The 15,987-nt window shown below is 43.7% G+C and overlaps 2 protein-coding genes across 4 annotated transcripts in view; both read right to left on the reverse strand.

Annotated features, from left to right (window-relative positions):
- Positions 1-1,005, reverse strand: part of gsk3ba (glycogen synthase kinase 3 beta, genome duplicate a) — a 31,381-nt gene extending 30,376 nt beyond the window's left edge. The window contains exon 1 of one of the 2 annotated variants that reach the window (XM_056388540.1): positions 130-1,005. In XM_056388540.1, the coding sequence (XP_056244515.1) occupies positions 130-217 (88 nt within the window). In that variant the 5' untranslated portion in view covers positions 218-1,005. The remainder of the gene's footprint in view (positions 1-129) is intronic. The other variant, XM_056388541.1, reaches the window with a different exon arrangement.
- Positions 1,006-2,147: 1,142 nt separating this feature from the next.
- Positions 2,148-14,919, reverse strand: gpr156 (G protein-coupled receptor 156). 2 transcript variants are annotated; one of them, XM_056390139.1, is made up of 10 exons: positions 14,691-14,919; positions 12,035-12,187; positions 9,175-9,302; positions 8,945-9,080; positions 8,750-8,860; positions 7,978-8,103; positions 7,573-7,668; positions 7,183-7,419; positions 6,352-6,510; positions 2,148-5,291 (listed from the first exon to the last, which is right to left on the reverse strand). In XM_056390139.1, exons 2-10 carry the CDS (start codon positions 12,149-12,151, stop codon positions 3,981-3,983), a joined length of 2,421 nt encoding a protein of 806 aa, XP_056246114.1. In that variant the 5' UTR covers positions 12,152-12,187; positions 14,691-14,919; the 3' UTR covers positions 2,148-3,980. The 2 variants fall into 2 exon arrangements, with proteins under 2 accessions (XP_056246114.1, XP_056246115.1); XM_056390140.1 differs by lacking the exons at positions 12,035-12,187; positions 14,691-14,919 and adding an exon at positions 11,641-11,959.
- Positions 14,920-15,987: the final 1,068 nt, after the last annotated feature.

The following is a 15,987-nucleotide window of genomic DNA, read 5'->3' on the forward strand; positions in this document are numbered from 1 at the left end:
CCGGAGCTAACGTCATACTCGCTTGACACATTTTAGTGAGGAGATATTTAGCGAGGATATGTAGCCCACCTTGGGCCTGGTGCATGCAGAAAAAGGTAGGCTTCTCTAGAATTACAGTGGTGTACTTACTGCTGACTTTCATGCTGCCGAAAGCAGAGGGCTGCGGCACTGGTTTGCAGCTCTCCGCGAAGGATGTGGTCCTGGGCCGACCCGACATGATCCAATCCCTTAGATTCTCTCGACTCGGGAGACTGTGACTTGCTAAACGGCAGGACTGATCGATTCGCCGACCCTTCTCATCCAAAGAGGATGCCAGTAAATGAATATCACTGTAATTCACAGGGCGGACAGACAGAACGAGATCCCTTTATCCCACAATCCTTCACACTTAGTTCGTATCACCTAATAAACTACCCTTTCTTTCCCAGCAGCAGTCAATCAAAGCATCATTTCTTCCGTATATTCCAGGTTTTCTTTCAGCGGGCCTTTGAACACACGTCTCCGACTAAAATAGTCATGAATCTGGCCTCTCCCTGTGGCCCCCCGATTAAAACCAACTGCGATATCTTTCTGGAAGCGAAATCAATTTCACAAAGATGAAGAAAGGTGAGTTCAGATGTTAAGAGTGCTGATCCGGTGCGGATCACTTGTATATGCGGCGTTTTCTTGACGATTCGGGACACATGCAGCTCCTCTTCATATCCCGATGTGGAGGCTCAATGATCCGACTGCCATGGCGGCTCCCTCGCTATACCCTAGCCTACAGACCGTCCAACGGAAAATCTGCCAGTTGCCACAGTCTTCTTCAGCGAATTCAATGGCTTTACGCTGACTCAAAATCCGCCCTCGCCGCCGTCTAATTTCGGTGTCTTTCACGAGGCCCCGGAGCAGCGAGCTCTTCAGAAAATGATGGTCTTTAGGCACAGAGTGCGACGATACCGAATTTCTTTTTTTATTCCTTCCCCATAGGTTTCGGGCTCGCTGTCTTTGTCGCTACGCACCTTAGCTACGCCATTTCCGTAAAGGGGTAAAGGGATTGCTCCGCTGGCGTGGTAGGAGGTTCAGACTGGTGACGTAAATCGCGACGGAGAATAGGAAAACTGTGAACGCGCAAACGGTGAATCTGGGGTGGCCGATTTAGCCAATCAGAGAGGGTATCCTTCAGAAATAGGCGTTGACTCAGTGTTGCTCTGTGCCAATGAGAACGCCGGTCTTGAGCACCACATGGCAAAATTTGCTTGGCACCGCCCTCGTGACTTCAAAGGCTTTTCCCCGTGCCGCGACAGGGACAATGGGCGGGTCTGTTCCCAGGATTGATTACTTCGTCGACCAATGGAGCTGCGAAACCAGACTGTCAGTACAAATGGACCCAGCTGTCACAGTGCACCAGTGGTCATGCAGCACTGTTGCTATGTTAGTTACAAAAGCTAACCCTCTGCCTCTCCTCGACACTTTTTAATTCATAATAATTCATAATAAAGTATGTGCATGGCTGCCCCGTCAATACAAACCTTTATCCCGCGTAGCTAAATTTCGCCTTTACATTTCATTTTTTTCTATCCTTGATGTTTAAATTGACAGCCACTCCTTTTTATTTGTGACACAATTTAAGCTGTATTGTATGAATAAAGTTTATCATCTTTTTTTATTATTGTTTATGTCACAGCCTACTAGTTTCATTCCTGTATTGCATAAAGACAATAAAGCTACCTTGAACCTGGAACCTCTTCTCATGCTTTATAAATTAGTTCAATATCAGTTAATCAGAGCCATGTTCGTGTTGCCAAGTTGTGAAAAATCGCTAATAAGTTGTTAATAGTTGGATTTCGGTCCCAAATCCTCTGCAGCTCTTTTTCACAAAGTAGTCAATTCAGCCACATTTATTTTTTTTCACTATCTGGCTTCCCTAAAAAATGTTCTTAATGGGCTTATAACTAAACAATAAAGAATTAGTAGATGATTTATTAACCATTGATGAAACCATTAATTAAAACATATTGGAAATCCTCATTGCTTCTCTAACGACCTAAAACATTTCAAGTGAGGTCTATCAGAACTACTCTCCATCTATTTCTAACTTTGTGATAAATTTTGAATTATGTAGTGAATAACCATGAAATACTGTGTTATTTGGAGACAGAAATATGTGTGATTGATTGACAACTATTTTTATTCCACAATTCATCATGTGCCAGTTTTCCTCATCTTAATCTCAGTCATGATGCTGGTAGTCAGTCTTTTGTGTGGTTTATTTATAATCTGTTATGCTCAATATCAAAGGGAATTTCTCCCAGGCTGCCCTTCAATGGTTTATATGCGGAATAGAGAGCAGCCGCGTCTCAAAAACAGGCAGCTGAGCAGAAGTAACACAAGACGCTGTTTTCCCTTCATAGCAACACCTCCCCCGGCAAACACACATTTTCCCATTAGAGGAAGAAAAAAATACTGAGGAGATAGTGGGAGGGAGTGAGATAGAGAGAAAGAGAGAGAGAGAGAGAGAGAGAGAGAGAGAGAGAGAGAGAAAAGGGCAAGTCAGGAAAGAGAAATTTAAAATAAGAGGGTGGGGAGATACTGTTCTGTTTTTGTCTGTGTTGCAGAGATATCATAAAAACTCCACTATCTGTCTTGAGGAAGTGTTTAGGTTCTGATTAAAGTCACATGACACAGAGGCTGGCAAATATTCTAACCCTGGGAAATAATAAAGGTAAATAAACGTCAAGTTTAGTATTGCAATTAACATGAAGTCAAGGCTAGATTACGAGTCGGGCAAAGTGGTGAGGTGCCCCAGAAGTCTTGGGTTGTCTGTGGGGCACTTACTTGGTGGTAACTTGGTCAATTACAAATTAGTATGGTATTAATCACCACCACTAAAGTACAAGTGGAAACTGACATGGTGGCTCTGTCTTACAGAAGGGTCTACATGCTGTATATCTAAATCTTAAAAAAAGCTGACACACAACAAACCTGGGGCTGGGTATTATTCCTGCTCTCCGGGTAAGATGTGCTGGGGGAATGTGAGAAAGTGGGGCTTAACAGGGGCAGAATGAACAAGAAGTGATATGGAGTTTTTTTCTTTTGAAAAAAAATGATGTAAAGATCAGCAGGGCATTCTCTCTCTCTCTCTCTCTCTCTCTCTCTTTCTCACACACACACACACACACGAAACATATACTTCAGACAACTGTGACCTTTGCACATTAAATGCTCTGAATGAATAGGGAAAAATAATACTGAGAAAGCAATCAAGTGTATAAAAGTCATAGCAGTGACCTGTTTTCACCAGTTGCTCTGACAGGGTGTAGTGCCTCACAAACCAGCTATAGATGGGAGGCATGTGACGATAAATGTAGAGCATTGTGTAGACAATGTAGGTCATTTGAAAATTACAGCAAAACTCAAACAACAAAATGCAGACGATGTAATAAAAAGGCATAGCAACATTTTAAGTAACATGTATGACAATGTAAAACAGTAAAAAGGAGACAGATAGGAAATATGTCTACCAAAACATCTACTAATAAATATCAAAATAAATATAGCATCTGCATAATAGCTTGTATAGTGCAAATTTCAACTGTTCTGCGAAAACCTTTAATTTTGCTTTCCGGGCTTTTTTATTTTTTACTCTAAATGTCAGACATGTTTGGAAGAGTTTTCATCTGACAGCAGAAATGTACAAATAAAGCCATAAGTAATAATAAAAGTAAACAACATTGTGTGCTTTTGAGCTACAAAAAGATTTCATGAATCTAATACTCTCTGTCCCACGATGCAAGATTCAAGAATATCAGCCCTCTCTTCATACAGAATGCAAAACACATTCCTATTGAAAGCTACAGTCAAAGTATCTCCCATAACAGATGCACATTAGCTTTATGCAGACTGAAATTTGTCTATACTCAAAGCTAATATTCATGTTTTTAGGACATGAATTCAAGTGGTGGAAATGGATGAACCCGTAAAGTGCAGTAAATGTGTGTTCATACAAAGGTGGGTTTGAGGTCTTCTTTGAACACCACTGGGCGTGGGGAGCGGTAGAGGCTGGCGAAGCCTTCGTACTCGCTGTCGGAGGAGTCTGAGGAGGAGGACAGGAGCGAGCCCCGCTGCAGGCAGGAGTCACAGTATGGACGGTGGTAGTAACAGTAGTCTGTTGAGCTGCTGGAGTCTGAGTCCCAGTACCCACAGGAGTCTCGAATGTGTCTGTGGTGCTGCTCATTATCACCACCCGCTTCCATATCAGGTCGAGCCGTGTGATCGCGTTCTACACAGCGCAGCGCAGAACATCTATGAGACCTTGAAACACACCTACGACGTTTTCTTATCACTCCCTGCCTTTCTGCTTCCTCCTCCTCCTCCTCGTCCTCCTCTAGCTCAAGTTCACTGTTGTCAACCCGGAGGAGATTACCATCCACGGTGACCCCATCATGGTGCCTGCCTGGATTTTGGTGTTCACAGTTTTCCATTATCTTCCCACAGCCTGTGTAGACGCAGGGAGTCAAACCTCTTCTTGATGAGTTGAAGGGCGGCCGTCGTTTCCTCATTGCGTAGGGCGAAATGCTCGGGTAACGGAAGAGAACGGGTGGATAAGCGGAGCGTGGCATCCGCAGGGAGAGAGGGGAGAGAGGGGAGAATGCGGAGGGCATCCTGGCGGTCTGACCCGGAGATCGAAGTGCACTTTCCATGACTGCATCCAAGCTCAGCTCCTGGAGGATCTCCTGCAACTGCTCGCTGCTGACAAAACCAGTCGGTCTGGCATTTGCTCTCAGCGGAGATGTTAGGCCACTGCGACTGCCAAAGGTTTCAACCTGAAAGGGTTTTCTACGGCATTGTAGGGAAGTGACAAAGTTAACAGTCTCCTCTGCCGTCCTGAGTAATCCAGAGGACGGGAGGGACACAGGCTGTTTGAGGTCCTCATCTGTTCTGGATTCAGCTGTTTCTTTGTCTATAGAGCCAGAGATAGAGACACTCTTTTCATTTTCATCAGCGACAGGGGAGGAAGCACTAATGGGGTTTGAGGTGTTTGGAGCAGCGGGAAGCTCTGAAGATGGTGCAACGGCAGCAGCAGTGAGGTGAGGGGGTGAGAGTTGAGATTTAGTGTCTCTCTGAGGTAGAGAAGAAGAAGAGGGGCCGTCTGACTGAAGCGCTGTGGTCTGAGTGGAGGAGGAGTTGAGGTTGGTGGCAGAGGAATCCATGTCCTGGTCATTGCAGGGCTGGCTGGCTGACATGAGTCGCAGGAGTTTATCCTTGGCGTTATTCACCTGCTCCTGCAGACTGTCAATCACAGCGTTTTTCTGGAGATAGTAATGACAATGGTAAATAATTTGAGATGAGAGGAAAAAAAAATAGTGGTACACAAATCTCCCAAAATTTGTAGTGCCCTGGGTGTGGATGGTTTAGGGGACAAACAGCACAGTAATGCATGAGGAGAAAAACGTCAACATATTGTTAAACAGCCGATGTCATTTAGATTCATTTTTGACTCTTAGAATTAAAAAAAAAAATCCCAGCCAATTTGCAGTGCATGCTATTGCAATGCTGTTGTTAGAGACCACTGTTTTCTCCTGTTGTCCTTGAAATGGCTTTGTGTCTACATGAATTATCAGGAATAGTATGTATTATATGCCTGTAGACATGTTCTGTATTGTATGACAATCAGCGTTAGCAGACGACTGAAAGTAAAACAAGACTAATGGCTAACAGCTCTGTGAGGCTGTGTTTAGGCACAGCAGTGCTTTGAGCTAAATGCTAAGATAATAATAGCATAGTAACAATGACAATGTTAACATGCTGACGTTAAGCAGGTATCATGTTAACCATGTTCAGCATCTTAATTTAGCATGTTAACATTGGCTAATGAGGACTATATACAGAGAACAGCTGAAGCTGATGAATATGATTCGTTTCGTCATTTGTTCATAAACCAAAGTACTGGACAAATTCATATGGGTGCTAGAGGAAAGGTCAGGGGATCACCAAAGTGATTGGGATTCATTCTCTGGGGATCATGAAAAAATATCGTAGCAAATCATTTAATAGTTGCTGAGATATTTCAGTGATGAACCAAAGTTGTGGACCAACTGACCAACAGATCACACTTTGTCACTGGCCACCCACTCCTATGGCTAAAAAAAAAAGCTCCATTAATTGTAATTATGCTTTCTAAGTGCAGACACCATCAGGTAAAATATTAAATAGAAGTTTAATCTAAATCAGTGACAACTTATTAAAGTAAAATAAATCTGTATTGTTGCATTATGAGGTTAAAACATAGTCTCACACAAATTCTATTTAATGTCCTAGAAGACTGTCTTATTAAATGGCAGATAGCATTGTGACAGACAGATGCAGTACCTCACTAAGGAGTTTTTTCATGGAGGTGTTCTCGCCCAGTAGGTAGTAGATCTCATCCTGACTGTACACAGACGCTTGGCTCTTACTGGGGCTGCTGAAGTACTTGGCCATCTGACCCGGGTTGTTCTGATCCTCTTCAAATTGCCGCCACTGGGTCAACTGCATGATACAGATGAATGTAGAGATCATTACACAAACTGTCAGCTTTAGAAATACATACACAGGTAAATGTTACGGGGATCGTTTGACATGGGACCTTTGGAGCAGGTGTGTTTGAGTGTATTATTCACTGTTCAGATACTGCCTTCATTTCCACTGGAGTTGCATTCCTTTATCATAACATAAACCCAGTGCCAGACACTTAGAGTCATAAACCTGTTTGCAATAGCCTACGTAAAATTGACTCATAAACAGCTTCTGTGTGAGTCATGCTCCACTGATAGACACCACAAACTGACACGCATATGGAAAAGGGAGGTCAAAAAAAGAGAAAGTCATCCACATAGCTATCATTCATCTGCTTGTCATGCGTCTGTCTATCTACACTTTCTGCCTGTCTGATTGACTGTCTGTCTTTGCTATTGGTTTGCAGACAGAGTATCCTATGATTGCCTGACAGTTGTGCCTAAACAATAAAATTCCTGTCCTTAGTGGTTTGTGCTTGACAGATGCTACAAAAGTACCAGTGTCGAAAACAAGGAAATGTCAGAGGTGTTTTTGATGACTAAAGACACTTCTTTTTTTTTTTTTTTTGATCAAATAAATAAATAAATGTTTTCCTCAGCAGTTTCATGCATCTTGCATGTGCATCCTCTGATGTTTCCTTCTAACCTGAGGCACAAACAGCATGCAGTTAGTAGCCAGTGTGCAGATGAAGATGGCTCCAGCCACAGCGCTGTAGACCAGGTTGGGCCAGGCCTGCAGGAAGACGGACACGGGGACGACCACAGCTGAGGAGAGGGTGACCAAAGTAACGGCTGTTATGATGGTGGGAGACTGGTTGACTGGGGGGTGGCTGACGTTGCTGGTCAACCCAGCCAGGTAAGTGCCATAGAGGAGAAGAGAACTCTGAAGAGTGAAAAACAAAGCACAAAGATGTTGAAATCCATCCCTTTGTTAATGCTGGGCTCTCCTAGACGTATATGATAAATATAGCAGTACTTAGTAGTAGTAAAAGTAGTCCTGTTATCATTACACTTGAATAGATCAAAGAATACCTACCTTTTGAACTGCAATAATGATAGCCCACAGATCTGAGTATACAGAAGAACAAGAGTCCAGACGAGACAAAGAGTAGGAAATGTCTCTCTCCACCACCTACATCAGAGAAAACCATACACAGTTAGTGAGTTTCATTGCGACTATATTTGGCAACATCACCAATGTGTGTATAATTAATTACACTAAGTTAGGAAGATGAAGGGGTTTGTGATTTTGTAGTCACACAATCAAACTTTCCTGCAAAATCGTACAAATAAAGTAATCATAATTTGACAACTATAAGCAGAAAAGGGTTAATTATCTACTATGTGTTATGTCTTATAGTCCCCACACTGTTGTGTGATCATACAAAACAAAATCACCTGCCTTGCTGTACAGCTTCACAAAATCACCATTCAATTCTACCTTGACGACAGCTCTGACAGATCGTGAACACCTGATGGGGTCTGTGAGGTTCCAGGTGGTGAGAGCCAGCATGTCCACCAGGATCAACAAAGCCACCATGCCCATCAGCTGGATGTCTCGGATGATCTGAGACAGAAAGCAGAGCCGCATCAAAAAACGAGCTCATTTTATCCATACAGCAGTTCTCAATCGATATTTAGTCACTCTTTGGGAGATGCCTCTGTGTTGCCCTCGTCACTTAGGCACTTTTGGAATATCGTATCTCTTTTTGAAATTAATTGAAAAATATCTTGTGTGACGTAATGATAAGATTTTTTTTTCAATCTTCTGAATCCGCACAAAAGGCTTATCTAGGCCCATGGCCTTCATTCCTACTGAATTCTCTTCATTATTTTCTGCTAATTACAAAAGAAACAGACCCACGAGCAGGTGAGACCGAGGATATGACACGAGAATTACATTATATATGTTGGCTAAGGACGCCATGAAAGTCAGCTATAGAAACTAGATGATATCCATGCACCTCTTGTTTTTTTTTTTATCAGTGCATCTTTCAAGTTGTGTCTGCTTTGCTTCTAAACATCGAATACCAGCAAATTAAAAACATTCATTAAACACGTTAAAATAACCTCTAAAAAGGTTAAAATAATAATTAATCCAATTAATGCATCCTAGAGTGACAGGGATAACAAAGATAAACATAGTACAAGGTCCTGGAATCTGTATGCTGAAAACAGACCAGACCTCCAGGAGGCCTGTGGAGCATGCCTACCACTCTCTTGTCAGGCACCCGCTGGGTGAACACTCTGTACAGTCTCCATGTCTTCCCCAAAATCGGGCCAAACACCAGGGTACTGCCGACACAAAGAGTCCACATTCGAGCCTGTGGGAGAAAGTACTACATAATTATGTCCGAATGATTAATCCAACAATATAATGGAGCACTGAGGGTGATGTGGGTGCTTACCTGTAGCACAGCTGTGGATGGGCCACCTTGTGAGTGTGTTTGTTCATCAACGGCAAATAGGAAGCCACTGCTATAAGTGAGGAGGCTTCCAAAGAGAGTCAGGACATTCAGATTTGGACTGGACATCTTCACTATTCTGAGGATACAACAGGTGCGACAATGGATTCATACATCTCAGTAAATGGGGTCTTTGTGTTTATATACTGTATGTATTTCGTTTTGCACAATACCTGTTGTTTTTGAAGCGCAGGGTGAAGAAGAGGAAGCAGAGAGCCAGCAGGATGCCACAGGACAGCAGTGTCCACACCACAGCACTCAGCACCGGGGAGAGGGACCGCCTCGGCAGCTCCACTGCCATCTGCATACACACACACACACACACACACACATGCACATGCAAAGCCCTTAAAATCACATCTGAGATAGTGCAGATGTAGACGTTACACACCTACATTGTTGGATATTTGTGTATATGTATTCTAAACCTTCACATTGGGGTAAAAGCAACAGAAAAAAGTACACAGGGCGCATCTGAGAAAACAAACTTTATTAAGACAAACAGAGCAACAAACATCATGCTAGAGCCTTGCATTCAAGCTGATTTTAGACATTGACAGGCGAGATGATCAGAGGTGCGGAGTTGATGCCACCATGATTGCGCCGGGGGTTAAAGTAAGGGAAAAGTCTTTCCTTGAATGAGTATCCAGTGAATGAGTAAATGTGAGAAGCAGAGTCCACGTTGTAAAAAGAAACCTGCCCCCGCTCCAGATCCACATACACCCCGACTCTCTGGGGCTTTTCCACCAGCGGCACACAGATAGGAGTGCTGCTGAGCGCCCAGTAGCTCTTGTCCTTTCTCATCCCCAGCGCCCAGTAGCCTCTCTCTGGGTTTAGCATATTCCCTCCTTTTCGGTTGACGGATTCAAGCCCGATTCCGACATCCCACTCCGTCTTCCCCTTCACCTGGACCTCGTAGTAGAACCTGCCAGAGGAGAATCCCTCCTTTCCCAAAACGCTAACACCGGGGTAAAATCTCTCTGGGTTGTCAGGGAGGCTCAGCGCAACATCACTATGATAGACCTGTTTCCTGTTTTCAGACAGCACCAGTTTGGGATGCGCTGTATCAGGATCCAGCGTTACATCCACGGCACACTGCTGAGCCCTCTGAAATTCGCTCTCACACAGCCTCTTCGTCTCAGCCTTTACAGCCTCCTCTAGCTGACACATCACCCTCCTGACTGCTCTCCTCACCGTGCCCACGTACACAGCACTTTCTACACAGGTGTCGGACCGGTCTTCGGTGGCTGGCAGTGCGGAGAAGGCTGGAAAGCTGTGGAGAAGATAAAGGTCGTCTTCAGTGCGCGAGAGCTGCTCCAGCTCTGTGTTTCTCTGCCTCAGCTCTTTGACCTCCTGCTCCAGCTCCACGATGAGTCCGCCGGCCCTGTTTTCAACTTGCCTCTGCTTTGCACCAATCACCTCCACCACCTCAGCTTGGCCTCTCTGGATAAGGTGGAGCAGCTTGGTGAAGACATTCAAACTCTCCTCAATCTCTCTTTCAGTGTTCCCTCCGCTGACCTTAACAGTTTGATTGATTTCTCTGATTTCCTGCAGGCGACCGTGGATCATTTTTTCCACCTCTTCGTTTATCCTTCCGACTTCTGCTCTCACGTCTCGGCTCTTGTCCTCTATAGGAACGGTGTGATGGGCCTTGTGGTCCGTCCTGATGCAGATCTGGCACACATATGTCTGGTCAGTGTTACAGAACAGGTGTAGGAGTTTCTCGTGCTGCTTGCACACTCTGTCCTGCATGTTCATCGTGGGATTAATCAGGTGGTGATTTTTGAAGGTGCCTAGAACATGATGGGGCTCCAGATGAGTCTCACAGAAGGAGGCCAAACAGTCCAGGCAGGATTTCCGAGCCTTGACTCTTTTTCCAGCGCACACATCACATGACACTCCTCCTTCATGGCCTGAATATTGGTCCACAGTGCTGGCGTCATTTTCGCCTTCTTTTTCCAACGACTTCTGGAACTGAGAGGCCACCTCTGAAATGAAGGTGTTCACTTTGAGCTCAGGCCTCCTGTAGAACTTCTGCTTGCACATGGGGCACTGAGACAGATTAGCGCTCTGCCAGTATCCTTGTATGCAATCCCTGCAGAAGTTGTGCCCACAAGGAGTGGAGACTGGCAGGTTAAACAAATCCAGACAGATGGGGCAAAGAAGCTGCTCCTTAGACAGCACACTGCCAGCAGTAGCCATATCTGGGAACACATCCAGAAAGAAAAGCAGGTGGGATTTTAGGGAATAGGTTGGCTACATTCCTTGTATTTTTTTTTTTCTTTCCTCTGTACTATCACGGCTAGAAACAGTTGCGCCTGGTGAGCTGTCTGCGTCCACGAATAGCAACAAATGTATGGTGTTACATTACATCAAAGGATGTTTCATGTTATCTGACAGTTTTCATGTCAGCTGAGTTAAACAGACAATAACAACGAGGGATTATTTTGGACATTTAAATGAAATAAAACAGTACATTGAAATGCTATCTTGTCACTTAATCCATTACCATAACAAAGCAAACACAGCGCGGCTCACTGTTCCTTTCCCCTTGGGAGAAGATGATATCTACGCTTGGAGACCGATGCATGCATAAATTAACATCATAAAGCATGAAGGAAATCAAAGAGATAACTCACCTCTTGTCTATGTGGTGTAGCACGGAGAGGAAAGTGTTTGTGTTCCCTGACACAGTGTCTCTGCTACTAAAGTTTCTATTCCGAAAGTCACATTACTCTGTCTTGTGCCGGCGTCATGTTGCTGATCTCCACTCACTCTTCTCTTAAAGGCACCAGTCACTGCGACGATACTAAACATAGCTTCACCAGTCCTTCCTCATTCGTTTTCAGTGAACTGACTTCTTGAGTGTGTTAATACCACACGTCCAGCATGTTTTCATTTGTTGCATTTTATTCATGTGGGTGTTTTTTCGTGATATAAAGACACACATTCCAAGAAATCACCAACATCAATTGCAAAGTGGACACGAAACACGTGAGGTTTGCGTGTGCACGAGGGACAGAGAGAGATTACCGTGCTGAGGAAGCATAGTCTCTGCAGAATGTCGAGACCCTCCTGCCTGTCGACTCCTGAGTGGATGAAGCAAAGTGGGGAATCACAGTGGGAGCTGCAGTTCAGCTCAGGCTCCATGATTGGCCCCAGTCGGTCCACTTTTACACACACATCCTGTGGAGCCAAAAAAAAAAAAAAGATATGATGGGTGTGATGACATCTGAAAATTAAACACATAATTCTTTGTAAATAAAGCTGTTGAGAGAGCTAAACCATAAAATCTTTTGTTCCCTGTTGAGTCATAACATTTTCACTGTACCAATATATAAATATATATATAAAGAGAGCACCCACTGAACTGCAAAACAGAAGACACTCGGGGCCAGAGAAACACATTTTATGTGAAGTCTTCTATTTCCAGGTCTTTAATTCACTGAACTGTTGTAAGACTTGCAGCCACCACAGTGTGGTGCTCTCACAGAAACCCCTGAGAGGAGAAATGCACTCATATTCAAACAACAAGGAAAAAGACCAGAAGCACAAATAAACCCAACAGAATGAATGTTAGTTAAGGTCTAAATGGAATGAAAATGTATTAATAAAGTTCATTATTTCCCAGCACAAAACAAATTGAGAAGCCAGGTCTCAGCCTGCGTGACAGGAAGCTGGTGTGTTTCTGCTTGTCCTCAGTTTCCACAAGCGCTGCGTCATCATCACAGAAGTGAACCAGCCAACACGCTGCTGTGACACACATCTGTGCACAAGACAGAGTGAGACTACACGAAAAAAAATACTGCAATTGAAATATACCAGAGCTACATTTACAGTTTCACCGAGGGCCACGTAATCTGCAATCAGCCTGGTTATTTAAGGCATCGGAGACTGAAGATGTAAACTTTGGGAAGTATCACTAAACTACTGTTTGTCACTCTTGCCAAAGGCATTTTTACGAGGCTGCTGCACTGACATGTTGCAGATTTAATTATGCTGCATGGTATCACCTGATACTCTGAGCTGTAAGTAGTACAGACTAAAGAGTCTGATCAGTCTACACGCTGCAGTGACTCAGCCACATGTTGTTGAGGCCATGTTAGATCACTCTTATTGATACCAATTGGCAGACAGCTTTGTTTTATTAGGCATCATGTATCGTCACTGTCTGTAGAATGACTCAGATAACCTGAGGGGCTCTGTTATAGTTAGATTGTGGGATGCATCAAAATAAGTGTGGGAAATCAGTAATCACAAACTGGTTTGTGAAATGATTAGGAAACGTAGAAAAGCATACAGTAATCCACCCTATGTGAAATGGAGATATTCTATTTGAAAAGTCTTGTAGGTCTAACTTATTAAGTGAAATCCAAAGTGACCTATTTCCACAAATTACTGGTGTTAACAGAACAATGAAGCCCTCTGGGCAGCATATCTGGGAAATGTCTGGAGTTCCTGTTCATGTCCTTTCGTCACTTTCCAATTTTAGATCACAGTACTGCTGCTTCCCGCAGGAAAAGCCGGCAGAGAGAGGCATTTCCTTCAGTTTTTCAAAATCCTGCCTCTGTAGATTTCAGCTGGAGTGAAAACCCGCCACCCTGCAGAGGGCAACAAAGGTCGGCCAACATCTAGCACGTTGGTCACTGTGTAAGCAACCAGCACAGGGCCCGTCCCCAGGCTGAGCTATTTTTTTATGGACATGTTTTGACAGTTCAGAATAGTCATGAGGAGTGTCTTCCGAGGAGACCTGAAGGGTAAACCGCAAGTAATACCTGAGCTACCTGTGGCCTTGGAAGTCTAAATGTAGGGCGGGACTGTGTGTAGTTTAGCTTTCAGTTTAAAGTGAGGTAATGTCCAATTTTTTCTTCAATTGAACAATCAGGAATATATCGGCCTTTTCCAACAGGCCTCTGTGCTCAGACAGAACGGAGTCGCGCGTGGCCTGAGGGCTGCCTTAAAACTTTTAACAAAAAAGAAAAATGGAGTTAAACCCATTTATTGTCCTGCCAATCTCTCTGTTTCTCTTTTAAGATTAGAGCGGTGAAACCACAGGCGCTGCCGCATGTAAAGACCGATTCAGGGCCCAATATTGAAACATTCCTCTTCAGTCTGTAATCCGTTTATAGGTTTATTCTTTAAGCTGAGTTAGAATGCAATTTAGTGACAATGAAATCCCGCCTCAGGCCCGGCGCATGTCCATTTCACAGCCTGGTTCTAGGCATTGGTCATCTGCATATGTATGAATTTCATATTAGATCTCAGGTGAGGAGGCTGCACCGGAGCCTCCAGCTCAAACCAAACAATAGACAAAAGGCTGTTGGAAATTAAAACAAAAAACAAACAAACAAACAAACAAAAAAAAAAACACTATGAATTATCACTGGAATAACAACATATTTGTTAACGAAAAACCACGGCGTTTTGTTTTAGACCAACTAATGCTATGGAACATTAAAATAAAGTCTTAGATTATTTGACATCTTGCATGATCTCCACCGGTAATCAACAGTTCACTGAGTGAAAAAGAACATGTGCTCATTTCCACCTGCATCCGTGCAGTTGCAACCATGTGCACGGTCAAAAAAAAACATCAAAGTAATCAACACGACAGCCTGAGAAGAAATTAACACGTTCAAGAAAAAATTAAAAGGGAGAACGCGTAAAGGGAAAGTTTGAAAGAGCAAACCTCGGTCTCCAAAGCGCCCGGTGGATCCCATCGCCTCGTCCCGCTCCAGACTCCATCGCTCCAGACTCAGAAACGTTTTGATGTAAGTGGGAAGCAAATGACTGAATAATAATGTGCTATCTAACATAACTGCAGAGTTCCCATAGCTGCACAGCTACTTGGAATGAATCCCACACATTGATCTGTCCATCAAACTGTCAGCCGAGAAGATCCTGTCACTCAGAGTGCAGTTCACCAGACTGCCAGAGTTTTCATCTGAGCAGGGAGGGAGGGAGAGTGTGTGTGTCAGAGAAGGGAGGTGTGTGTGTATGTGTGTGTGAGTTCTCTCTCTCTCTCTTTCTCTCTCTCTCTCTCTCTCTCTCTCTCTCTTTCTCTCTCTGTCTCTTTCTCTCTCTCTCTGGAGAGCTTTCCAACTCCAACTGCTCCACAAATGGATTTCAGAGTGTGAGGTGACCCATGTAGTGCACGAGGGTTGTGACAGTGTGGGTGCATGGTTTTGCAGGGGCCCCAGGGGACTGGGTGGCATATGGGACAGGGCGGCACACTCTGTGTCCACTGAGCAAACAAATACCCTGAATAACAGCACTTGCTTTAATGGAAAGAGAAACAGAAAGGCACATTATCTCATCATATTTTGTTTTTCAGGAGCATACTTCCAGAGAGACTGGCACACAATAGTTCTCCAGGCTGGTTAAATCACATGAAAAGACAGAGGCAGTCTCTCTCTGAGTGCAGCGGAGCCAGCAGAGATATTTCTGCATTTGTTCCGCCAGCTATAAGAAGCATGAAGGTGTTATTAAGACGTCACAGAGATTTACAGTGTGAGCCTACACAGTGTGTCATTCCTGATGAGGGAGTGTCACCGCTGCTGACAGATGTATGCGGGGGAACAGAGACATTGGGAGAGTTTATTAAAGAAGAGAAAATGCGGGTATTCATTCAACATGCTCATCAAGCCCTTACTCAGTCACACACAAACACACACGCACACTCTTTTCTTTCTCCTGGATGTTCACCAATTTTCCATTTTATACTGTATTGAAATGTTGGTTCCCTAAAGAAATTAAAAACATGTCTGAGAATTCCTGTTGGCTTCAAGTAAATTTAACATTGGACTATGTTGTTTAGTTAGTTAGAAGCTGCATCAGAAAGCAAAAAAATAAAATAAATAGAATAAAACGCCACAGGGTATTCATTAGTGATAATAGGATCTTATATCAACTATGACTTTTAACTGATAGCATCTTTTACTAATGGAAACTCAATTACAACCATTTTCTAAGGCCAAAGGTCACCA

Source organism: Seriola aureovittata, chromosome 11, assembly GCF_021018895.1.
Source record: "Seriola aureovittata isolate HTS-2021-v1 ecotype China chromosome 11, ASM2101889v1, whole genome shotgun sequence".
In the NCBI taxonomy this organism is placed as follows: domain Eukaryota; kingdom Metazoa; phylum Chordata; class Actinopteri; order Carangiformes; family Carangidae; genus Seriola; species Seriola aureovittata.

What these genes read in the sequence shown, in the direction of transcription:
- gpr156 (XM_056390139.1), bottom strand. Translation starts at nt 12,151, where the DNA reads ATGGAGCCTGAGCTGAACTGCAGCTCCCACTGTGATTCCCCACTTTGC. An exon ending in CATCCACAGCTGTGCTACAG is followed by an intron (nt 8,861 to 8,944) that starts GTAAGCACCCAC and finishes TTTCTCCCACAG; the next exon opens with GCTCGAATGTGGACTCTTTG. An exon ending in TCATTATTGCAGTTCAAAAG is followed by an intron (nt 7,420 to 7,572) that starts GTAGGTATTCTT and finishes TTCACTCTTCAG; the next exon opens with AGTTCTCTTCTCCTCTATGG.